The sequence below is a fragment of the Nycticebus coucang genome, chromosome 3 (genome assembly GCF_027406575.1).
Source record: "Nycticebus coucang isolate mNycCou1 chromosome 3, mNycCou1.pri, whole genome shotgun sequence".
NCBI lineage: Eukaryota > Metazoa > Chordata > Mammalia > Primates > Lorisidae > Nycticebus > Nycticebus coucang.
Genome location: NC_069782.1, coordinates 130,703,948 through 130,728,337, shown reverse-complemented (window position 1 = coordinate 130,728,337; position 24,390 = coordinate 130,703,948). Strand labels below are relative to the sequence as shown.

At 47.9% G+C, this 24,390-nt stretch overlaps 2 protein-coding genes across 8 annotated transcripts in view; one reads left to right on the top strand and one right to left on the bottom strand.

Annotated features, from left to right (window-relative positions):
- The window catches only part of DPCD (deleted in primary ciliary dyskinesia homolog (mouse)), a 24,793-nt gene extending 16,704 nt beyond the window's left edge, over nucleotides 1–8,089 (bottom strand). Inside the window, exons 1-2 of one of the 2 annotated variants that reach the window (XM_053583758.1) lie at nucleotides 7,969–8,089; nucleotides 1,134–1,214 (exon numbers count right to left, since the gene is read on the bottom strand). In XM_053583758.1, coding sequence (XP_053439733.1) covers nucleotides 1,134–1,214; nucleotides 7,969–8,032 — 145 coding nt within the window. In that variant the 5' untranslated portion in view covers nucleotides 8,033–8,089. The remainder of the gene's footprint in view (nucleotides 1–1,133; nucleotides 1,215–7,968) is intronic. The other variant, XM_053583759.1, reaches the window with a different exon arrangement.
- Nucleotides 8,044–24,390, top strand: POLL (DNA polymerase lambda). Of its 6 annotated transcripts, none has more exons than XM_053583756.1 (9): nucleotides 8,044–8,170; nucleotides 8,998–9,136; nucleotides 10,485–10,779; nucleotides 10,949–11,099; nucleotides 11,736–12,053; nucleotides 13,117–13,290; nucleotides 13,863–13,991; nucleotides 16,938–17,106; nucleotides 17,560–23,959. In XM_053583756.1, exons 2-9 carry the CDS (start codon nucleotides 9,022–9,024, stop codon nucleotides 17,922–17,924), a joined length of 1,716 nt encoding a protein of 571 aa, XP_053439731.1. In that variant the 5' UTR covers nucleotides 8,044–8,170; nucleotides 8,998–9,021; the 3' UTR covers nucleotides 17,925–23,959. The 6 variants fall into 6 exon arrangements, with proteins under 6 accessions (XP_053439731.1, XP_053439729.1, XP_053439727.1 ...); XM_053583752.1 differs by lacking the exon at nucleotides 8,044–8,170 and adding an exon at nucleotides 8,889–8,907; XM_053583754.1 differs by lacking the exons at nucleotides 8,044–8,170; nucleotides 10,485–10,779 and adding an exon at nucleotides 8,886–8,907 and having other exon boundaries at nucleotides 17,560–23,960.

Below are 24,390 nucleotides of genomic sequence, written 5' to 3'. Positions count from 1 at the left end.
GGGAACAGACAGAGGGCAAATCAAATAATTCTCAGAAATCCAAGCTGGAACCCACGAGCCTATTCTTAGAGGAAAGGAGTTACAGGAATGAAAATGGGCGGCGCCTGTGGCTCAAGGAGTAGGGCGCCGGTCCCATATGCTGGAGGTGGTGGGTTCAAACCCAGCCCTGGCCAAAAAAAAAAAGAAAGTAAATAAAAAAAAAAAAAAAAAAAAAGAAAATGGCAATGCTGCAAAATCATTAATTCTACCCCCTTTGATTCAGACATTTTTTTCAAGATGAAGGTTATATTTTATTTTATTTTATTTTTATTATTATTTTTTTTTTTTTGTAGAGACAGAGTCTCACTGTACTGCCCTCGGGTAGAGTGCCGTGGCGTCACACGGCTCACAGCAACCTCTAACTCTTTGGGCCTACGCGATTCTCTTGCCTCAGCCTCCCGAGCAGCTGGGACTACAGGCGCCCGCCACAACGCCCGGCTATTTTTTTGTTGCAGTTTGGCCGGGGCTGGGTTTGAACCCGCCACCCTCGGCATATGGGGCCGGCGCCCTACTCACTGAGCCACAGGTGCCGCCCAAAGGTTATATTTTATAGTGTCACCTTGGAGCCAACGTCAGAAGTTCTCTTCTGATACTTACTTGTTCCTGGTGTAGCTTCAGCCAAAACAAAAAACAAGCAAAAAAGCTGCAGTAATGCATCAATGTACAAAGTCATGACTTAATAATAATATATAATAAAAAATAATTATAAATAAATAAATAAAGCTGCAGTGAAAGCCTGTCCTTATCTCTCCTCAGACTACAGGCATATTTCCAATACCACTTCCTCTGTAGAGCTTTTTCTCAACTGTTTCTCTACATCCCCATTCCCATCTTAGAAGAATTACCAACTCTCCCATTTGCATGAGGGTGTGTGTGTGTGGTGGTGGGGGATAGGTTTTTCTGGTCAAAAGGACTCCCACTCCACTTTTAGTGACCAGATATTCTCAAGAATATCTGGTCTTAGGGGCTTTTGTCTCTCATAGTTTCTACATTGGTCTTGGCTCCTTCCCCAAGTCTAAGGCTAGGAGTGTTCACTTGGGCTTAGGTCAGCCCCAAGGATTTCTAAGGACCCACTGGAAGCCTCTGTCACTTACCTAGTAGTTCACTTGTCTTCTCATCATATTCTTCGGCCATTTCTTTCCCATCTGGAAACAAATAGTGCACTTTCCTTCTCCCTACACACAAAGCAGAAAGTGCCTTTTTTTTTTTTTGAGACAGAATCTTACTTTGTCACCCTCGGTAGAGTGCTGTATCGTCACAGCTCACAGCAACCTCCAACTACTGGGCTTAGGTGATTCTCTTGCCTCAGCTTCCCGAGTAGCTGGGACTACAGGTGCCTGCCATAATGCCCAGCTATTTTTTTGTTGCAGTTTAGCCGAGGCTGGGTTTGAACCCACCACCCTCAGTATATGGGGCCAGCGCCCTACTCACTGAGCCATAGGTGCCGCCCAGCAGAAAGTACCTTACCTCAAAGCCTCCTCTTGCCTAGGGCTTTGCAGATTAAGGGACCTACCTGGGAAATAGCAGAAGCCTTAAGAAATATTGAGAAACCCTGCCAGGGCCTTCCCTGAACTCTTTGTCAAACATCACCCACCATTACTTTAAGACCTGTCCTGGGACTTGTGTCCTTTCAGATGGAACTTAAAAAAGAGACTAATAAGCTTCCTTTTTTATTGTTATTGTTGTGGTGACAGAGTCCCACTTTATGTCCTGAGCAGAGTGCAATGGCATCATAGCTCACTGGAACCTCAGACTCAGGCTGTGGGCATACCGCTGCCTCAGCCTCCAGAAGCCACTGGGATTACAGGTGCTCACAGCGCCAGGTTGGGTTTTTCCATTTTTTTTTAGGAGTCGGGGTCTCACTCTCGTTCAGACAAGTCTCCAACTCCTGAGCTCACGCAATTCTCCCTCCTCAGCCTCCCACAGTGCTGGGATTATAGGTGTGAGCCACTATGCGCGGCTAAGCTCTGAAACTTTCTCTGAATATGTCTTTGCTCTGCTACTTCTTCTACCAGTAATGGCTCCGTAGTTCTTCCCCTCTGTGGAACCCATCCTTGCCCTTCAAAATCCAGCCAAAATGTTACTTCCACTGGGAAGTCTTCCTTAACTATCACCTCTAGCCACCATGGCAGAATTAATCACTTTCTCATCTGTGCCTCCTTTATATTTTACTCATATCCATAGTAGAGCGCTTATCACATGTTGTACTTTTAAAGGGCGCCAAAACAAATGTGTGTACATTTTAAGAGAAAAGGCTATCCTATTCATGTCTGTCCCATGGTGACGCAAGCATTCATTTGATTAACACCATTTTTTGAGCGAACATGCTACACATTGCTACTTGGCGCCCTCTGTATCAGGAGTTCAACTAAATATTGATCAAAAGAATGAATGAACATTGATAAACTATCTACTGAAAAAAACAGAAGACCCCAAAGGAGTGACCTAGCCCAACTCTTCTACCTATGTAGTACATGTACAATCATACCCTTTCTTTTTATACCTAGGTAAGCAGACATAGGCAGGCTCCTCAGCAAGACTAGTAAAAGGGCTCTATTGCCCAGGAGACAAGTACCACAGATATGTTTGATGAATAAGAGCCCCAAGATACCTTTTTCCTGTCCATTTTACTCTTCAGGGACATAGTTCTCTTGCATCATTCCTGACCTGTATTCCCCCTAATTTGCAGGGCCTCTCAGCAAACCCCTAGGTTACACCACCCTTAATCATTTCAATGGCTCATAGAACTAGAAAGTGTTTTCCTGCCAGGAATGCAACACAAGTAGCTAAGGGCATGCAGCCTTGAGTCCAGATAGGATGCAATGCTTACTATCAACCCAGCAGGTACTTTACACATTTTATCCAATTTAATTCCATACTAATATTATATATTTCCATTATCTGTATTTCGCAGATGAGGAAAACTGAGGCTTAAATGTCATGTAACTTATTTAAGATCATAAAGGCAGGAAATGACAGAACTGGGCTTAAACTCACTTAAGGTCACAATCCACACTCTAATAACTATACCAGGATAATCTGTGTATGGCTTTAAATATTTGTAAAATTAAACATTATTCCCAGGGTTATTGGCCATTTTTCTAATGAATTACCCACTTATGTAAGCCTTAGCCTATATTGTTTGGGTACTCATCTTTGCCTTACTGATCTGATTGACCTTTGTATATATAACCATGCATCATACATGTTGCAAATATTTTCAGTTTCAATTGCCTTTTAACTTTGTTTAAAGTGGATTCTCTTGAACAAGTGTTTAATTTTTTTTTTTAAGAGATGGTATCTCAATATGTTGCCCAGGCTGGAGTACAATGGCTCTTCACAGGCACAATTACAGCACACTGAAGCCTTGAACTCCTAGGCTCAACCAATCCTCCAATCTCAATCTCCTGGATAGCTGAGACTACAGGGACAGGCCACTGTATATAGCACATGTGTTTAATTATTATTATTTTTTTTTTTGAGAATCTCACTTTGTTGCCCTTGGTAGAGTGCTGTGGCATCATAGCTCACAGCAACCTCAAACTCTTGGGGTAAAGTGATTCGCTTGCCTCCCAAAGTGCTAGGTGCCTGCCACAACGGCTGGCTATTTTTAGCAATGGGATCTTGCTTTTGCTCAGGCTGGTCTCAAACTCGTGACCTCAGGCAATCCTCATGACCTTAGGCAATCCACCTGCCTTGGCCTCCCAAAGAGCTAAGATTACAGGAGTGAGCCACCTGGCCTATGTGTTTCATTTTTACAGTCAACTACCTTCTTTTTCCTCTGTGGTTATTGGCATGGAAGTTGTGTTTAGAATATCCTCCCTACCCAATTATTGTATAATGCTTATCTATGCTTTATTCCAATATGATATTTATTCTGACAATGTGTGCGTATAAACAATTTTAAGTATATTAGCATAGTGTTTTGGTAAAAGAAAAAATATATATATTCATAAAAAATTATATGAGATATAAATGATGATTACCTTTGGGTGGTAGTATTATATGTGACTTATTTTTCATATTTTTATGATGAACATAATTTCTTTTCTTATTTTTTTTGAGACAGAATCTCATTTCAGGCTTGACACCCATAACTCAGTGGTTAAGGCGCCAGCCACATACACTGGGACTGACAGGTTCAAACCCGGCCCAGTCCTGCTAAACAACAATGACAACTACAACAACAAAATAGTTGCATGTTGTGGCAGGTGCCTGTAGTCCCAGCTACATGGGAAGCTGAGGCAAGAGAATCGCTTAAGCCTAAGAGTTTGAGGTTGCTGTGAGTTGTGATGCCACAGCACTCTACCAAGGGTGACACAGTTAGACTGTCTCAAAAATAAATAAATAATCTCATTTCATTCTGTCACCTTCGGTAGAGTACTATGCCATCCTAGCTCACAGCAACCTCAAACTTTTAGGTTCAAGTGATTCTTGCTTCAGCCTCCTGAGTTAAGTTGGGACTACAGGCGCCTGCCACAGTGCTCAGCTACTCAGATATTTTCTATTTTTGGTAGAGATGGGGTCTTGCTCTTGGTTAGGCTGGTCTCAAACTTCTTAGTTCAGACCATCCAGGCTTTCCAGAGTGCTAGGATTACATGTGTGAGCCACCATGCCCAACCAATGAACATAATTTCTAAAAAACATTTAAAGTATATTGGATTCTCGTTATCAACAGACATGATTCTTAATGGGAGGGTAGTAACATCCCCACTCTTCACATCCTCCCCAGAAGAATAACCCTGTAGGTTTCATAAGGCATACCCATATATTCAATATTGTATTAGTTTTTGGTTTTGGGGGAAAAAAAAAACCCCTAACAACATCATTTTATGATGCTGCTAACAAAATAACTTAAAATTTTGGCTAATGAAATATTTGTTTAAATACTGTCGTGTGGGCGGCGCCTGTGGCTCAGCGGGTAGGGTGCCGGTCCCATATGCCGGAGGTTGCGGGTTCAAACCCAGCCCCGGCCAAATTAAAAAAAAAAAAAATAAATAAATAAATACTGTCGTGTGACCAAAGGAAGTGAGAGCAGGGACTAGAATGGGTATTTCTATACTCATGTTCAGAACAGCATTATTCACAATAGCCAAAAGATGAAAGTAACCCAAGTAGCTATCCTCAGATGAATGGATAAACAAAATGTGGTATATACATACAATGGGATATCATTTAGCCTTAAAAAGGAAGGAAAAAAAAATTTTTTTTTTTTTTCCAGTTTTTGGCCGGGGCTGGGTTTGAACCCACCACCTCTGGCATATGAGACCGGTAACCTACTCCTTTGAACCACAGGTGCCGCCCAAAAAAGGAAGGAAATTTTGACACATGCTACAACATGGATGACTCTTGAGGACTTGATGCTAAGTGAAAGAAGTCAGTCACAAAAGGATAAACATTGTATGGTTCCACTTAGATGAGGTTCCTAGAATAGTCATATTCATAGAGACAGAAAACAGAATGGTGGTTGTCTGGGGCGTTGGGAGGGGGGCAATGAGAAGGTGGTGTTTCTGGGGCACAGAGTTTTAGTTGAGGAAGATGAAAAAGTTTTGGAGATGGATGCTGGTGATGGTTGCACAATAACGTAATTGTCCTTAATACCACAAAACTATATACTTAAACATTATTAAAATGGAAAGGTGGGTGTCTCATGCCTATAATTTTAGCACTTTGGGCGGCCAAGGCAGGAGAATCGCTTAAGGTCAAGAGTTTGGGACCAACTTGAGCAAAAGTGAGATCCTATCTCTACAATATTTTTTAAAAAATTAGCCAGGCATGGTGGTACATGCTTGTAGTCCCAACTACTTGGGAGAATAAGGCAGAAAGATTATTTGAGCTCAGGAGTTTGTGGGTGCAATGAGCTATGACAATGCCACTGCACTCTAGACTCTGGTCTGGGCAACAGAGTGAGACTCATCTAAAAAATAAAAATAATTAAAATGGTAAATTTAGGCTAGGCACAGCAGCTCATGCCTATAATCTTAGCACTTTGGGAGGCTAAGGTGAGTGGATTGCTTGAGCCCTGGAGTTTGAGACTAGCCTGAGCAAGAGAGAGACCATGTCTCGCCTAAAAAAATATAAAAAACTAGCTGGGTGTTATGGAAGGCACCTTGTAGTCCCAGCTACGTGGGAGGCTAAAGCAGGAGGATCACTTGAGCTCAGGAGTTTGTGGTTGCTGTGAGCTATGATGCCATAGCTCCCTAGTCTGGGGCAACAAAGTGAGACTCTGTCTTTAAAAAAAAAAAAAGGTAAATTTTATGTTATGTATTTTTTACAATAAAAACAAAGCCTATGGCTTGGCGCCCATATCTCAGTGTTTAGAATACCAGCCACATGCACTGGGGCTGGTGGGTTCAAACTCGGCCAGGGCTTGTTAAACAACAATGACAACAATAACAAAAAAATAGCCGGGTGTTGTGACAGGTGCCTGTAATCCCAGCTACTTGGGAGGCTCACGCAAGAGAATTGCTTAAGCCCAGGAGTTTGAGGTTGCTGTGAGCTGTGACTCCACGGCACTCTACCAAGGGCGACATAGTGAGACTGTCTCAAAAAAACAAACAAAAAACAAAACCCGTGAGATAATGCCCGAAATCTTTAGCATGAGCGATGTGTCACAATATGTCCAATGTGTCTTTAATCTCTCTTCATATTCTACCATGTCCCCTCATTTTTCCTTGAGGAAAAGGAAAACTTTATTCACTCTTGTATCCTAGCAACTAGAATCATACCTGACAGTGTAGGAGTGTTGTTCTGATGGACTCTGTAACTGCTTTAGCATCACTAAACATCTTGTTATTTCTCTAGTAATCAGCTACATACCTTCACAGTTCCCTCTTGAATAGCCATCCCCTCTTCTCCACTTAACAAACACCTATTAATTCTTTGTGATCAAAAAAATCACCTGTTCTGTTGGGGCTTCCTCCAAAGAGATGATCATTTCCACCTTCATGCTTTCATAGCATTTCATACAAGATTCTAACCTCTATTTAATATACATTACTTATTTACGTGTGTTTTTCCTGACCACTCTGTGAAAAACTATCTGCTGTACTGCAAAGCATGGCACGAAGAAAAAAACTTCTCTTAATGTTGCATGAGTAAGCTAATGAGCATCTGATTTTAACTGCCACAAATTCCAAGCTTCCTCCATTGGCCTCTGTGAATGTGAGACCTCAGCTGTTATCTTGAAAACCTCAGGAATTCACACCTAATTCATCCTGGCTACAAAGTGGGTCCAGGAAAGGATCTGAAGTACAGGGGACCCTACATAGGCTAAGACTAGAGAGGGAAAACCCCTTTCCCTTCCACCTCTTCCTGTGCCCACCTCTTCCAAGCACAGCCCTTGGCCCTTGGCCCTTGGTCCGTCTCCCCTAAAGACAAATGGCACATTTAAAAGTTCACTTTACAAACACATTACAGCTGGGCAGGACCTCAAGGATAATAATGGTAACCCATCTACTTCATCTTACAGATGAAGAAAGTGAAGTCCAAACAAGTAAAGACCCCGACTGGAAAGCTTATTGTGAATTAATGGCAGAGTGGGAACTAAAGCCCAAGTCTCCCGCCTCACTGAAGTTTAAAAGCTCTTGGGTTACAGTTTTCTCGTCTGTGAAGGGTAGTGGGAAATTAGCCACTCGGGACTGCGCTGAGGACCAAATGTGATAAAGAGTGTAAAAGGAATTATTTATTAGCAACCCCAAATCAGATGGTATAGAGGAAACTAGAGGGCGTCCAGAGACGTGTGTTGCAGTCACATCATCTCTCTGGGCCTCGGTTTCCTCATCTGCAAATGAGGGACCTGGCCTGGCTGACAGCCGCGACCCTTCCAGCTCTGCCGTCCAGACTGCGAAGCCCTTCCCGGAGGCGCCAGCGCTGAAAGCCGGAACCTGGGGGAAAGGACGAGGGAGCTCACGAGGAGCGTCGAGTTACCGTCCTGCAGCAGCGCCGTCTTCTCAGCAGCTCGCAGACTCTCCAACCAGCCGGTCACCGCCATCTTCCCTCCGCCCGGCCGCGCGCCCAGACGCTGCCATGGCAACCGTGCAGCCGAGGGTCACTTCCGGCTGACTCGGAAGCTATTCTGGGCATTTGCCCTTCCCCCCACCCTCTTAGTTCGCTGTTATTGGCTCCAGTGGTAAGTGGTTTGCTCCTGCCCGGCCCTGGTGACCCTCCTGGCTAGTTGTCGACCCCTCTCAGAGACCCACTCTGGGGGGCGGACGCTCTCCTAGGCCCAGATCGGGCCAGCTCTCTTTTGGCCCCCAACTGGGAGTCTGGTCCGCGCAGCTGCGCACGCGGCAGTGCACCACACCTGCCCGGGTCTTGGCCATCCCCAGCTGTGGGGCCGAGACTCCTCCCCCAGTCTCTGAGGGCGACCCACACCTGCTGCAGCCGTGCTTGCTCTCCTTGCAGCTGCGGAGTTGAGCATCCCCATGCCGAGAGGCCCGCAACCAGGGCAGGTGCAAGACATTCCCACTGCTCCCCTGAGACCTCCCTCCCCGGATTTTCCTCTGTTACTCCGTATTGGGACTAGAGAAAAATCTGTGGGGTTTAAGTGCAGGTCTCAGTCTGCAGTCTCCACTTCCTAAAGATGTGGCTCCATTTTCTAACCTAGCATCCCCTCTTGGCAAAGCCCTTTGGAAGTGGGATGAAGCATAGGCAGACTGGCTGAATGTTAAGAGCAACTCCTCTGAGAAATGATAAATGGTGTCATTTCCTACCCCTCAAAAGTCTTCCCAGTAGTCCCAGTCTTTCCTTCATTTCCCTTTATACTATAACGTGAAAGGCTGAGCACTGTAGAGTGAGGGTAAACCACTGAAGTCTAATTGACTTTGGGGAGACCCCTAGGACCAGGGTTGCTGCCCCCAATGCCAGGTCAGTAGAGACCCTACCTCAGTAGGCACAGGGTTGGGGAGCTCCAGTTCTAGATATCTACATGACAACTGTCCTTACCAACCCGCACAGAGGCCAAGATCCAGCCATACTTTAATGGACCCCAGAGGCATCTTGAAGGCATTTCCCAAGCGGAAGAAAATTCATGCCAATCCATCATCAAAAGCACTTGCAAAGATTCCCAAGAGGGAAGAGGGAGAAGAAGCAGGAGGTGAGCTGACCAATCCTCAGAACCCTAATCCGCCTGAACCCTCAGTCTTCCTGTTGTTCAGCCTTACATTGTTCACGTCCAGAATCAGATGTTGGCCCTGACTCTGCCTGTACAGGGCCTGCAGGTCTCTTTTACCTGCTTTGTACTGAGCTTGGTCCCTGGTCATTGACAGGCTATTTGCTATGTTATCTTCTTTCTCACTCCAAGATCTGCCTCAATCAGAAGATACTCCTTGATCCCTCAGGAAATGACGAGGGGAATCCTTTGCTTTCTAGGAGGCTGGTGGAGAAGGGCAGGGCTGGGGTTGCCAAACAGAAATCACCCTCCAGTCCGTAGGCTTATTGTAAGTTGTTTCACAGCCAAATTGACAAATAAAGGTAGAGACTTTTGGGGTGGAGGTGTTAGGTCTGTCTATTAGACTGAAAGGGCAAAAAGCATACAATAGCAAGAAACATGGCTTACTGCCTATAATCCTAGCACTTTGAGAGGCTGAGGCAGGTGGATTGCCTGAGCTCAGGAGTTCAGAGACCAACATGAGCAAGAGTGAGACCCCATCTCTACTAAAAATAGAAAAACTAGCTGGGTGTTATAGTGAGTGCCTATTGTCCCAGTTACTGGGGAGGGAGGCTGAGGCAGAAGGATTGCTTGAGCCCAAGAGTTTGAGGTTGCTACAATATCATAGCACTCTACCCTGGGCAACAGTGAGACTGTCTCAGAAAAACAAAAGAAACTTGTGCTTTGTTGAAAGAATAAATGTTAGGCTTGGCACCTGTAGCTCAAGTGGCTAAGGCGCCAGCCACATACCCCAGAGATGGAGGGTTCGTATCCAGCCTGGGCCTGCCAAACAACAATGACAATTACAACCAAAAAATAGCCGGGTGCTGTGGCAGGCACCTATAGTCCCAGCTACTTTGGAGGCTGAGGCAAGAGAATTGCTTAAGCCCAGTAGTTGGAGGTTGCTGTGAGCTGTGATGCCATGGCACTGTACCCAGGGCAACAGCCTAAGGCTCTAACAAAAAAAAAAAAGGAAAGAATAAATGATAAAATGAAGGGATTCAGAGCAGGGAGGGAGAAGGCATTTATTTGTTCATTCAACATATATTTATAGGTTACCCACAGTGTGCCAGACGCTGTCCTAGGTTCCAACAGGAAACAAGGTGTATAAAAATCCTTGCCCCTTACACTCAAGTGATGGCCCACTTTGCTGTACGCTTGTGGTAGAATCCCCAGAAGGAAGGATGTCTGGATAGAGGAAAAATAGTTGTTTGGTGGGGAGAGACTGAATAGTTCGTTCAGATCATAATTGGGAAGTTAACAAAAGTTAGGTTTCTGGGTGTCCCTTCCGCAGAGTGGCTGAGCTCCCTTCGGGCCCATATTGTACCCACTGGCATTGGACGAGCTCGAGCAGAACTTTTCGAGAAGCAGATTGTCCAGCATGGTGGCCAGATATGTTCTGCCCAGGACCCAGGTGTCACTCACATTGTGGTGGATGAAGGCATGGACTGTGAGCGGGCCCTTCGCCTCCTAAGGTTGCCCCAGCTGCCCCTTGGTGTTCAGCTAGTGAAGTCAGCCTGGCTGAGCTTGTGCCTGCAGGAAAGAAGGCTGGTGGATGTAGCTGGATTTAGCATCTTCATCCCCAACAGGTGGGCTGCTCCCTCTCTTTTTTCAAATGTTTTCTGGCAGCATCTTGAAATTATTCTTGAGTTACTAAAAAACACTATCTTCTTAATTGGAAAAACCAAGGTTTCAGAGGAGAAGATAAGGGACAGAAATAGAGTAAGACCTTTCTTATCTTTACCTCCATCACTGCAGGAATTTGGATCAACCACAGCCCAACAAGGCAGAACAAGATTCTACTCCTGGTGTTCACGAGGCTCTGCTTATGACAGCCCTTTCTCTTCCCTCCACTAGACCTGTATCTCCTCCTCGAAAGGCAGAAGAGGCACCAAGCACCCAACCCCAGGTAGAAGCTTCTCAGCCCCCATAACTCCCTGGTTGTTCAAAAAGTTCGAGACCCAGCTCGGTGCCTGTGGCTCAAGCGGCTAAGGCGCCAGCCACATACACCTGAGCTAGCGGGTTCGAATCCAGCCTGGGCCTGCCAAACAACAATGATGGCTGCAGCCAAAAAATAGCCAGGCATTGTGGCAGGCTCCTGTGGGCCCAGCTACTTGGGAGGTGGAGACAGGAGACTCGCTTGAGCCCAGGAGTTGGAGGTCGCTGTGAGCTGTGATGCTATGGCACTCTACCTAGGGCGACAGCTTGAGGCTCTGTCTCAAAAAAAAAAAAAAGAAAAAAGTCCGAGACCCCTGAGAAAGGAGGACTCTATTGTGAAGCCCTTTAGCTCTTCCCAACACTTACCACTGCTGCATTCCCATAGGCTATCTCTACCCGCATACCACTGGGTATCCTTGGGCGAGGCACTGGGGGAGCCAAATGGAACATGGCCCCACACGTAAGAACTAAGTCTAGTGTAGAAGGCCCAGCTCATTCTTGGGCCTAACTAGGAGACTCCTCTTCCCACAAACACAACCCTTATCTTTGGGGAGCCCTCCTCATGGAGGACAAGAATTTATTGTCTCTTTTCCTTTTCTACCTCAAGCCCATCTCTGATGATGAAACCAGTGATAGTGAAGAGGTGCGGGTTAGCACAGCTGATCTGGAAGCCCTAATCAGTGGCCACTATCCCACCTCTCTTAAGGGAGATTGTGAGCCTACCCTAGCACCTGATCGCCTGGATAAGTGGGTCTGTGCACAGTCCTCAAGCCAAAAGGCCACGAACCACAACCTTCACATCACAGAGAAGCTGGAAGTGCTGGCCAAAGCCTACCGTGTTCAGGGAGACAAATGGAGGGCTCTGGGCTATGCCAAGGCCATTAATGCTCTCAAGAGTTTCCATAAGCCTGTAACCTCCTACCAGGTACCTAGGGCAATGGTGGTGGGGGTCTTCTCTTTATTAACCAGTCACTAGTGGGATTCAGGTATAGTGGTTAAGATTTTTTTTTTTAGTTTTTTTTTATTTAGGCCAGGGCTGGATTTGAACCTACCACCTCTGGCATATGGGGCTGGCACCTTACTCCTTTGAGCCACAGGCACCACCAGTGGTTAAGATTTTATGTTATCTAAGATTTACACAAAAGGAAACAATATGAGATTAATGAAAGATTGACAAAATCATATTAATTCTTGAAGCTGGGTGATAGGTACTTAGTTCATTCTGTTACTCTCTTTACTTTTGAATTTTTTTTACATAATTTTTTTTAAAGTTTAGACTTTAGAGTACAACAGACCAGAATCTTTTGATTCTATGCAAGTTACTTAAACTGAGCATCAGTTTTCTTATTAATAAAAAGAGCTAAGAATAGGCTTGGTGCCTGTAGCACAGTGGTTACGACGCTGGCCATATACACCCAGGCTAGCAGGTTCGAACCCAGCCTGGGCCAGCTAAACAACAATGACAACTGCAAAAAAATTAATAATAATAAAAAATAAAAATAGCTGGGCGTTGTGGCTGGTGTCTGTAGTTCCAGCTACTTGGGAAGCTGAGGCAAGAGAATCACTTGAAGGTTTGAGGTTGCTGTGAGCTCTGACGCCACGGCACTCTACCAAGGGTGACATGGTAAGACTTTGTCTCAAAAATAAAAAAAAAAAGTAACTATTAATAGTGTTCCTATGAGGCTTAAATGAGATGATGGTCCCTATAGCACATGGCCTGACATACAGTAAATATCAGCTCTCACCATTGTGACCATGGTGATGATGATGGTGACTAATATAATCATTATTCTGTACTTCTCATTGCTGGTCTCCATCCCTCTGGGAACCAAGAGATGAACGACGCAGCCCTCATTCCATCCAAACTTCTCATCTTTATCTATGCCTGAGCTTTACACAGCCAGGCCAGCTTTACACAGACATCTTCCCTACCACGGCTCTGCCCCTCCAGTCTCCTCACTTCTTTTTGCCTCTGTTTCCTTCTCCAGGAGGCCTGTAGTATCCCGGGGATTGGGAAGCGGATGGCCGAGAAGATCATAGAGATCCTGGAAAGCGGGCATCTGCGAAAGCTGGACCACATCAGCGAGAGTGTGCCTGTCTTGGAGCTCTTCTCCAACATCTGGGGAGCTGGGACCAAAACTGCCCTAATGTGGTACCATCAGGTCACACTTTGACCAAGCCCCCACAAAGTTTTGCCTTCTCTCAGAGTTCCTGCCCCAGAGTTCTTTTGCTCTGTGCTCTGATGGAAATGAACCCAAACCAAGGAAACCACTTCCCAGGGGCCAGAGCACATCTAGACCCCTCTTCCAGCTCCCAGAATAGCCTTGTTGTTTGGTATCCTTGAGGTATAGGCAGGGACAAGAAGTACATTGTTCTGTCCCCAGACCAGCAAGGGCCTTCCTAAGGGAATCATGCCTCAGGGCTGCATGTCCAGAGCAGTGGTTCCCAAATCTGGCTGTGCCCAGAATCATCTGTGAGCTTGGAAACAAAGAGGATGCCCAGGCCCATCCCCGACTGATGGAATTATGACCAGTAGTTTTGGATTGTGGCATGTCTTCCATGCCCCCTGCCTTTCCCAAGTCCCGGTATGTACAAACCCAAGCATCTGAAGTTGATCCTACCTTAGGCCTTCCCTAGAGAATCTGGGGCAATGGAAACCTTCATGTGTGTGCTTTCGCCCCTCTTCATTAGTCTTGGATCCTCATGGCCTTTATTTCTGCCTGCTTTTTTTCAGGGCTTTCGAAGCCTGGAAGATATCCAGAGCCAAGCCTCCCTGACTATCCAGCAGGCCATTGGCCTGAAGCATTACAATGATTTCCTAGAACGCATGCCCAGGGAAGAGGCTGCAGAGATTGAGCAGACAGTAAGCAGATGTCCCTGAGCAGTGAGGAGAGCCAGGCCCTGCCCTAAGGTTCTAACCCTTCAGCTGGGGAGCCCAACAGGCAGGAGGAGGCTGTAGATCACCAGAGATTGAGGAAAGAGCAAATTGAAACTATAGCTGCTGGCCCAGAACATGGGGGAGTAGTTTTGGGAGAGAAGAGCTGCAGCACCAGCTCTGAATTAGAACTTTCTGTGGCCAGGCATAGTTAGGACTGGATTAGATGTTAGTCTGGTGTTAGGAGTGCGTTAATGTTAGATTAGAGACAGTTCATAGTCCAGATTACTTAAGGATACTGTTGTTTGAACTGGGGTATGTTAGAGTGGGTCAGGGCAGGGATTCTTTTTATTTATTTATTTATTTTATTTTATTTTATTTTTTAGGGCAGGGATTCTTAATTTTTTTTTTTTTTTTGTAGAGACAGGGTCTCACTTTATCACCCTTGGCATCACACAGCTCACAGCAACCTCTAACTCCTGGGCTTAGCCGATTCTCTTGCCTCAGCCTCCTGAGTAGTGGGGACTACACGTGCCTGCCACAACGCCTGGCTATCTTATCTATTTATTTATTTATTTATTTATTGCAGTTTTTGGCTGGGGCTGGGTTTGAACCCACCATCTCCGGCATATGGGACCGGCGCCCTACTCCTTTGAGCCACAGGCGCCGCTCCTTAATGTTTTTTTAATTCACCAATTTCTTTAAGAACCTGATGGAAGCTATGGAGTCTTTTCCTCCTAAAATGCACAAATGTGCGAGGTTTTATCTCTCTATTCAGATGTGTGGCCCTTCTGAAGCCCACTCAAGGCTGGTTCAGGATTTATGTAAGAGTACAGTGCCAGCAGGATCAGGATCAGGGTTAGAAAAAGGCACAGTGAAGATTTTCTTAATATTGTTTGCTTTTTTTTTTTTTTTTTTTTTTTTTTTTAGAGACAGAGTCTCACTTTGTTGCCCTTGGTAGAGTGCTATGGCATCACAGCTCACAGCAACCTCCAGCTCTTGGGCTTAGGCGATTCTCTTACCTCAGCCTCCGGAGTAGCTGGAACTACAGGCGCCCGCCACCTGGCTATTTTTTGTTGCAGTTTGTCCGGGGCTGGGTTCAAACCTGCCACCCTTGGTATATGGGGCCGGTGTCCTACTTACTGAGTCACAGGTGCTATCCACTTTTGAATTAAGATTTGTAGTTGTCCAAGAAATACAGTTTGGCTAATATTAGGGTTTTGTTAAAGATTATGTTCACATAAAACTTAGATGAGAGCCAGGCACAGTGGCTCACACCTGTAATCCGAGAGCTTTAGGAAGCCAAGGCAGGAGGATTACCCAAGGCTGGGAGTTTGAGAATAGTCTAGGCAACACAGCAAGACCCTGTCTCTAAAAAAGAAAAAAAAATTAAAAATTAGCCATGTTTGGTGGTGTGCACCTATAGTCTCAGCTACTTGGGAGTCTGAGGTAGGAGGATTGCTTGATCCCAGAAGTTCCAGGTTACACTGAGCTATGATGGAACCACTGCACTCTAGCCTAGGTGACAAAGTGAGACCTGTTTCTAAAATAAATAAAAATAGATTAGAGAGAGACTAGGGTACATTTAGGGCTAGATATATCATTTGTTCAACTGACTTTAGAACTAGGGGCTGCTTATCATAGGCAAGTGTTGCGCACTTTGGTCAGGGATTCTGATGGGATGGGCCCCATGGATACTCTGACCCAGTTTAGTTGAAATCAGCCTCTAGGGGCAGCATCTGTGGCTCAAAGGGGTGGCGTGCCAGTCCCATATGCCAGAGCTGACAGGTTCAAACCCAGCCCTGGCCAAAAACCACCAAAAAAAAAAAATTAGCCTCCAGCTCTTTTCCTGGCCACAAGCACAAGATGGATGGACAGGCCTCTTTGTCCACCCATCACCAGGCTTTGGTGCTAGTGTTAACACTCACTCAGCCATGGTATCCAGGCACAGAGAATGCCCTAGTTACCCCTTCCTCCTCCCCCCTGCCCACTAGAACAGAATAGGCTTCCCACCTGGCCTCCCATGCCCCCATTGAAGGGCTCTAGCCTTAGGAGTTTGATGGGATTACTCATCTGGACCTCCTCTTCCCATTCTCTTGGGAGGCTCAAGAAGGGAATGAGGGGATTAACAGAAGCTGCCTGTCAGAAGAGTTGAGCTATCCAGGGCCCCAGAAATCTCAGTGTCCCAGGGTGGAGGTGGGAGGCCATCTGCATGTGAAAGGCCTAGGTGTCTCTGAGTGGAGGCTAATGGGTTTATTTCTCCTTAATGAGGGATCAGCCTTCAGCTGAAGGTCCCCTCTGTCTCAGTTCCCTCCCCACCAGGAAATGATGTGGTATTGCCTCAGAATTTCCACACACACACACACACACACACACACCCCTTTGCTTTCTTTTGTTTCCTTTCCCACAGGAGCAGTGATATTTTTGTGTTCCATTTCCTCCCAGGCCTGGGCCTGAGGTACACTGCCAGCTTCCTGCTCAGACCTCAAGCCCCAACTCACATGCTGCCTTTAGCTCTAACTCCATGGATACCTGGGGCCGCTGAGACCTGACTGAGGGCTTCCAGGCATCTGGCCCCTCGTCTTACGTGGAATTTCACAGATCTGGGCATGTGGATTGGGGCAGGGGCCAAGAGAAAGTGTTTCTCTTTGCTCTTAAAGAGCTCCAAGGTGCCTTCCTTCAGAAGCAGAGAGAGCAACTTTTTACATCTCTCCTCAGGCCTCCTGCAATGTGAGCCTTCTTTTCTGTCCAAGTGAAGCTAGAGAAAGCAGCTCCCCAGGGTGGATTCCCTCAGGCTGGCAGCAAGTTTCTGGGGATTAGCTTGAAGCATACGATGAGGGTGTCAGCCCCTGGTTCCAGGAAAGCCCTGGTGCTGCCATGGGTAAGGAACTCCTGTCAGCCCACAGCCCCTCACCCCTCATTGTTCTTTCCCAGGTTCGGAAAGCAGCCCATGCCTTCAACCCTGGGCTGCTGTGTGTGGCATGTGGTTCATTCCGTCGGGGGAAGGTGACCTGTGGTGATGTGGATGTGCTCATCACTCATCCGGATGGCCAGTCCCACCAGGGCATCTTCAGCCTCCTCCTTGACACCCTTCGACATCAAGGTATAAGCTCCATCTTTGGGTGAGCAAGTTGGCAGAGAAGAAGGAAAATCTCAAAGTACATTCTCTAGGCAGGGGGGCAGGGAAAAGGTGCTTTGTGAGAGCCACACCTATGTCTCATCTCTCAAGGGCCCCAGAAATCTCAGTGTCCCGGGGTGGAGGTGGGAAGGCCATCTGCATGTGAAAGGCCTAGGTGTCTCACCTCCATGGAGGTGTCAAATAATGCCTGCAAGCTGAGTGTTTCATCTCATCTTTCTGTGACACTGAGGGGAGATGGGAAGAATTACTTCCCATGTTTTACAGATAAGGAGATAGGCCCAGAGGGGACAAGATCACCATCAGATAAGTGGGCAAGCTGGGAATAGAGACCCCAGGAGATTAGGAAAGACTTGGGAGGATGGGACAGCCCAGGGCCTGGCTCCCTGCCCTCTTAGCTGTCCCATGGTATTGGCCCAGGATTCCTCACAGATGATTTGGTGAGCCAAGAGGAGAATGGCCAGCAAAAGAAGTACCTGGGTGTATGCCAACTCCCAGGGCCAGGGCGACGGCACCGGCGACTAGACATCATCATCGTTCCCTACAGTGAATTTGCCTGTGCTTTGCTCTACTTCACCGGCTCTGCCCACTTCAACCGTTCCATGCGGGCCCTGGCCAAAACTAAGGGCATGAGCTTGTCGGAGCACGCGCTCAGCACAGATGTGGTCCGGAACACCCAAGGCTTCAAGCTGGGGCCTGGCCGAGTGCTGCCAACCCCCACAGAGAAGGATGTTTTCAGACTTTTAGGCCTACCTTACCGAGAACCAGCTGAGAGGGACTGGTGACCATGGCTCTCAGGGAGGGATAACTGAGCTTTCCACCTGGCCATCCACTATTCCCCTTCAGGCTCATCTGGCTGAACCTCACTTCAACCACCGGTTGTCCCAGCAAGGCTGAGTCCAGGGCTCTGGGCCTAAGAGAAAGCCAGCCCTCTCCCAGACCGGAATAGGCTGCTGTTTCTTCTCTCTCACCACTGCCTCTGAAAGTTCTGCAAACAGCTCCTTACCCCATTTTAAGCAGTAACAAGTGGCTGAACCCCCTTCTCCATCCTGGGAAAGGTCTAGCTGCTGGGGTAGGATAGGAGCCTCAGGAGGAGGGGCAAGCAGCTGTGCCCTCAGCATCACACAGACTCTTTGAAACAGGAGATGGAGCCGCTCCACATGTATTCCCTCTACCCACCCCGCTTCCTGTGCAGCTGGCAGGCTGGGAAGGGGCTGCCCCAGGCTCAGCAAGGACAGCATTTGGAGACCCAGGGGCCCAGTAAAGTGCATTTGACATTCAACCTGCGTCATTTCTGAGCTAGCTCAGAGTGCCTTTCTCCCAGGGAGGGACAGAGATGGCTGATTAGGGAAGTCCAGGGAGGCTCCATTAACTGCCCTCCAGTCAGGCCTGGCCTGAGTCAGGTTCTGAACTCAGAATGGGGGCAGGGGCAGATGTTAAAAGGGAGAATCATGGAATTGGCACTAGGAGCCCACCTATGAGCATCTCTTTTGTGCCTTGCTTTAGGCCAGGCTGTCAGAGGACATAAACAAAAGTGACAAGGCTCATAGGAAATGATCAGGAGCAACTAAATGGTGACCTGTGTACTACTGACAGGAATAGGGTGGTGGTGGTCAGGGAAGGCTGCCTTGAGGAAGGGAGGGGAGGAGTAGGCTGGCAGGGCAATAGCCTATTTGAGAGTGGTCGGCAGGCTCTGGGACAGTTAAGGACCAGCTTTTGAAAGGATGGTGTGTGCTGAGAGTCAGGAAAAGGCCAGGTTGGTATGATTGGAAGTTGAGCTTTTGGGCTTGCCTTGATAGAGCAGATAGGAGTAAGTGCAGCTGGTTGGCTCAGGATAGTTAGCTGAGGCTGGCCCTTCTGGGACAGGGAGACTTGGTGGGAGAGTAAGAGATTTGGAAGGAGGCTTGAGCATCCCAAATATGAAGAGTAGTGGGCACGGAGGCCAGAGAGGGAGCTTATATTGGAGAAGCAGTAGGGAGCCTGCAAAGGCCCCATGATGTGGGAGATTTTGAAGTAGCACAAGGGGGATGTAGGCTCCAGGGGACTGTAACCTCAAGTGTGCTGGGTGTGGTGTGCATGAGCATGTATGTTAAGTCCATTTGTCTCTGTCAGTAGTTTACAGAGCTGGCCTTTGTCTGCCTGGTCTCCATCGTGGGATCTTAACAGCCTGAGGGTGGGCACCCTACTCAAGCTTAGATTTCTAAAGTCTAAGCCATAGGGCCTTACCAGCATGGGTCATACTGAGGAAGGAACTAGAAACCCATGGAGTGGGGAGGGGGGGGAGCCTTTCACAGCTATGTGCCAACTATGAGATAGCCACATCAAAGGCCCAGAAGCCTCCTGGGCCAACCCTCACCCTCCAGAGCTTCTATTCCCAAACAGATGTGGCTGCCAAGGCCATGGTGGCTTGAGGTAGATAGGAGAGGATCTGAGGAAACCCCTGGGCCCCTAGATGTTCTCCATAGCAAGGGTCAGGTCAGCAGAAACCCAAAGACTGAGGTTTCTGGGTCCAAAGGTTGAAGTTGTGTCTCTCTCTTTGCTTCCCATTTCAGTGTCCTAGCCTGCTTCAGACCCAAAAGCAAGGCCTATAGGACTAGGAGCAGAGGGAGCCAGTGGGCAGTGAGCTGTACTTGGCTGAGTTAGCTCTTTCCTACACAGGAAATTCCAAGGACCACAGGGAGGGATAGTGCTGATTTCGTCTGGAATTAGGGGACTAAACCCTATTCCTGACACCCCTCCCCATCTGCCTTTCTTCTTCCACGAGACTCAGAATTTGGGAACTGCCTTCAAATCATATGGACTCCTGGTCCCACCTACTGGCCAGAGTAACAGGAGGTCATGGGATAAAGGAGAGTGTCTGGGCCAGGACCCTCTTGGCTTTTCAGTCTGACATGGGAGCCTAGAAGAGTTCTGAAGCAAAGGATATTCTAATCCCTATAACCTGTGACTATGTTACCTTAGTTGGCTGAAGGTACTTTACGGATGTGATTAAAGTTAAGCATCTTGAGATTAGGTGATTATCCTGAGTAATCCAGTGGGCCCAATGTAAAGATGATGAGTTCTTTAATTCTTTTTTTTTTTTTTTTGAGACAGAGTCTCACTCTTTTGCCCAGGGTAGAGGGCTATGGCATCAGCCGCTCATAGCAACTTTAACTCCTGGGTTCAAGTGATCCTTCTGCGTCAGCCTCCCAAGCACCTGGCTAATTTTTCTATTTTTAGTAGAGATGGGGGTCTCACTCTTGCTCAGGCTGGTCTTGAACACCTGAGCTCAAGCAGTCCTCTGGCCTTGTCCTTCCAGAGTGCTGGGACTATAAGTGTGAGCCACTACTTCCAGGCTAAAAATGAGTTCTTAAAGGCAGGAAACATTTCCCAGCCACAAGCAAAGATGAGAAAAGGGAAGAAAGTTCATAGAGATGCAATGTTTCTAGCTTTGAAGATGGAGAAAGGGGCTGCCAGCTAAGAGATGTGGGCAGCCTCTAGAAGGCAGGAAAGGCAAGGGAGTAGATTCCACTCTGAAACCTCCAGAAGGGAATACAGCCTTGTTTTATCTCAGTGAAACCTGGGTCAGATTTTGAACCTGTTAGAACTGTGAGATAATAACTTTGTATTGTTTTAGGCCACTAAGTTTGTATAATTTGTTAACTACAATAGTAGAAAACAGACCCATAGACCTTGTGTACCTGGGTTTGTCCATGTACAAAGTGGGGCAAGAGATGGTATGCAGGCAGACCCTGCTGTGGGGTGGCGGTCCTCCTCTGAAGGGAGGAGGCAGACCCTGCTATGGGGTGGCAGTCCTCCTCTGAAATGCTGCTGGTGCTGTGAGGAAGTGAGGGAGCGCCTTGCCTGCCAGGTGTAGGGGAGGGTCAGGTGAGAGCCCTAGGTCCCTCCCAGCCATCTCACTCCGGCTTCAACATGCTCAGTCTGAACCTCCCTCGTATCTATCTGACACTTTGTGCCAAGATACAAGTCCTCTCAGGGCAGCTCTGCCCAGCCCTGCCAAGTTGGGAGCCTCATTTTCCCAGGGCCTGGGGTGATAACATCAGTCTTGGTCATCAACTTGCACTGAAAAGGAAGCAGATGGAATTCCTGTCCCTTTAAATGGAATGGGATTCCTTTTGCCAGGACTAAGGACTGCCACTTGGAGAAGACTTTGGCTTTACTTTACCAACAGGAGAGGCTCTTTCTGGGTCCTCGTCTGTTAACTTAGAAATTGACCTCACATGGAAGCTACAGCTGTTGGGACAACCTACTGCCACCCAGACTCTGCAGGCACATCAGGAGCTGCCCTAGGCCTAGCATGGGCTCAGCCTTAAGACTTTTGGCCCTCTGTCTACTCTGCCCTTCTCTCAGCACCAGCCAACTAGCTTTCCAGAATGCTTGAGCCACTGGGCAACCCTACTTCTGAGTTCTGGAACTGGGGTACCATCAGGGCTGACGCCCTAAAGTGACCTGAGACTCTGAGGCAGGTCTTATTCTCATTGTCCTACTGGGTGGCTCAAAAAACCTTGGTCTCCACAGTGAAGGTCAGTGCAGAAGTTGAGCCAAAGCAAAAGACCTATAGTGGTTCTCAACCTTTCTGATGCTGCGGCCCTTTAATACAGTTCCTGTGGGTCACGACGCACAGGTTGAGAACTGCTGTAAGAGATCATCCCTGAAGAAGGCCCCAGGGCCCAGAGATGAGGATGAGCCCCAGGGATTAAGGGGCATCAGGAAAGGCTCCGAGGCTGTCTCCAGAGGACAGTGCAGATACCAGGCAAAGGAGGCCATTGCTCACTGCTTGAGTGGCTGTGGAACCTCTTCTTGGATAGCAGGGGAGGCACCTGTGCTCTGCTGGACTCAGGCCTGGCCCTGACTGAGCCCGCCCACAGCCTCAGACATAGTGTACCTCGTATAGTGACATGCCCTCAGCCCCACTGCCCTCACCTACCTGGCTCTATTGGCCTAGCTCCACTGTCACTGTACATGTGTAGGTGCCCCTGGGCTACGTGGTCATTTGTCTGTGTGCCTCGTGTGCTCCTGTGCTCTGGGTGTCTGCGTGTTCATAATTTTGTATCTGAGTGTGTATGTGCGACCCTGGTTATGTGTCCAAGTGTACCTGCCTGTGTGGGCCTATGGATGCAGGCCCCAAGGCTGTCAGAGGCTGTTCCAGGGCCTGTGGCTGGAAGGCGTGGGTATCCCTGCAAGTCCCCATGGTGCTAGACAGGGCCTGTGGAAGATGGTAGAGCCCTGGCTAGCCCCTGGACACTGGGTCCTCATGTCCATGGAGGAGGCCGCAGGATGGGCTGCCTGCGTCAGCCTTGAGCGGCCATCAATAGCGCGCGGTTAATTAATTTGATGGGAACAGCAGGGACTGCCGTTTGCATTTAGTGAAGTTCCAGGAACTTCCAACCTCATCTTCATAATTGGCCTCATAAATTGTAAGAAAGAGAGAGATCAGCAAAGCGGGAGGGAGGAGGGCTGCTCGTCCGTCCTTATTTAATTTTATTGCTGAAATTCATCTTTTTAGCCTCCTCCGCCGGAATCGGCGCTCTCCCTGCCGGATTTGCCTAGTCATGATAAATTAATATTCATTTCCCTGCCTCTTACCCAGCTCCCACACTTGGTTGGAGTGGGGAGGGTCTCCTTGCAGCCCCTCTGTTGAGCCTTGGTGGCAGCCTGGGAGAGAGTGGAGACATTGAAGGGGAGCTTGTATACAGAGCTGAGCATGGCACCTGGGAGGTCTGGAGGGGAGCCTGAGAGGAAGGTGGGACTCTGTTACCCATAGGGGATAGGAGTGAGGGAAGTGGGAGTCAAGTGACTGGGGATCTCAGAGGATCCAGGATGCTGAGATCAACTATCTCTGCCCAGCTAGAGCTGGGCAGGAGGGGCAGGAAGAGCCTGAAAAGGCCCTTTTGGAGACCCAGAGGCTGAGACTGGGGGCAGACAGAATGGATTTATTTAGAAGGAACTGGAGGCCAGCTGCGATGGAGAAGAGCAGAGGTTGGTCTGGTCTTTGCCCCACCCCACCACCAACTAGATCCAGGCCACCTTGCCCTGTGCAGACTCCATATGGACCTATCCTCGTCTGTGGGCCTCACAGGCACTCATGGGCTCTGACTGCCTAAGCAGCCTCTGCACTTTGCCATAACCAGCTCAGCTGGGTGGTTGGGTTCCCTAGGCTGGGCACTTCTGCTATGCTGTATGACTGTCACAGCTACTGCTGTCCTTAGCAAAGCCCTTTGGATGGGAGGGAAATGCAGTCCTGGTCTTCCCTGGGCAATGGGATCCCAAAGTCCACAGGGTCAGAATTCCTCATCCTCTTGTATCACAGTGTGTGAGAGAAAGCATTTTAGGTGTTATCTAGCCCCTGGGCCTATTTTCAAATGAGGAAACTGAAGTCCAAAGATGGGAGTAACTGGTCCGAGGTCTCACAGGCGGCTGGGTATGGTAGGCAGGATTCTAGGCTGGGTATGGTAGGCCCCCCAGTGACCCCTGCCCTTGTATCATATCCTCCTTTTTGAATGTGGATGGAACTTTCCAGTATGATGAAATGTTACTCCTGGGGCGGCGCCTGTGGCTCAGTGAGTAGGGCGCCGGCCCCATATGCCAAGGGTGGCGGGTTCAAACCCAGCCCCGGCCAAACTGCAACAAAAAAAAAAAAAAAAAAAAATAGCCGGGCGTTGTGGCGGGCGCCTGTAGTCCCAGCTGCTCGGGAGGCTGAGGCAAGAGAATCGCGTAAGCCCAAGAGTTAGAGGTTGCTGTGAGCTGTGTGACGCCACGGCACTCTACCCAAGGGCGGTACAGTGAGACTCTGTCTCTACAAAAAAAAAAAAAAAAAAAAAAAAAGAAATGTTACTCCTGTGGTTAAGTTACATTATATAGCAAAGAGAAATCAGTGGGCCTAGTCTAATCACAAGAACTCTTTAAAAGCAGAGAGTTTTCTGTGGTTGCTGGCAGAAGGGACAGAGAGACTCAAAGCATGAAAAGGACCAGGGAGCGTCCTTGAGGAACAGCCCTCAGCTGATAGCAAGAAAACAGAGACCTCAGTCCTACAACCGCAGAATTCTGCCAATAAAAAGAATGAGCATGGAAGCAGAGTGTTCCCTAGAGCTACCAGATAAGAGCCCAGGCTGGCCAGAATCTTGGTTTTAGCCTTTGGGACACTAAGCGGAGAACTTACCTGAAACTTCCTGGACTTCTAACCTTTAGAACTATGAGATAATTAATAAATGAGTGTTGTTTTAAGGAGCTAAGTTTGTGGTAACTGGTTTA

Bases quoted from the DNA above. Each gene is read 5' to 3' on its own strand.
- POLL (XM_053583756.1), top strand. From the start codon at position 9,022: ATGGACCCCAGAGGCATCTTGAAGGCATTTCCCAAGCGGAAGAAAATT. The intron at 13,291-13,862 runs GTCACACTTTGA...GCTTTTTTTCAG, and splicing joins CCCTAATGTGGTACCATCAG to GGCTTTCGAAGCCTGGAAGA. The intron at 17,107-17,559 runs GTATAAGCTCCA...GTATTGGCCCAG, and splicing joins TGACACCCTTCGACATCAAG to GATTCCTCACAGATGATTTG.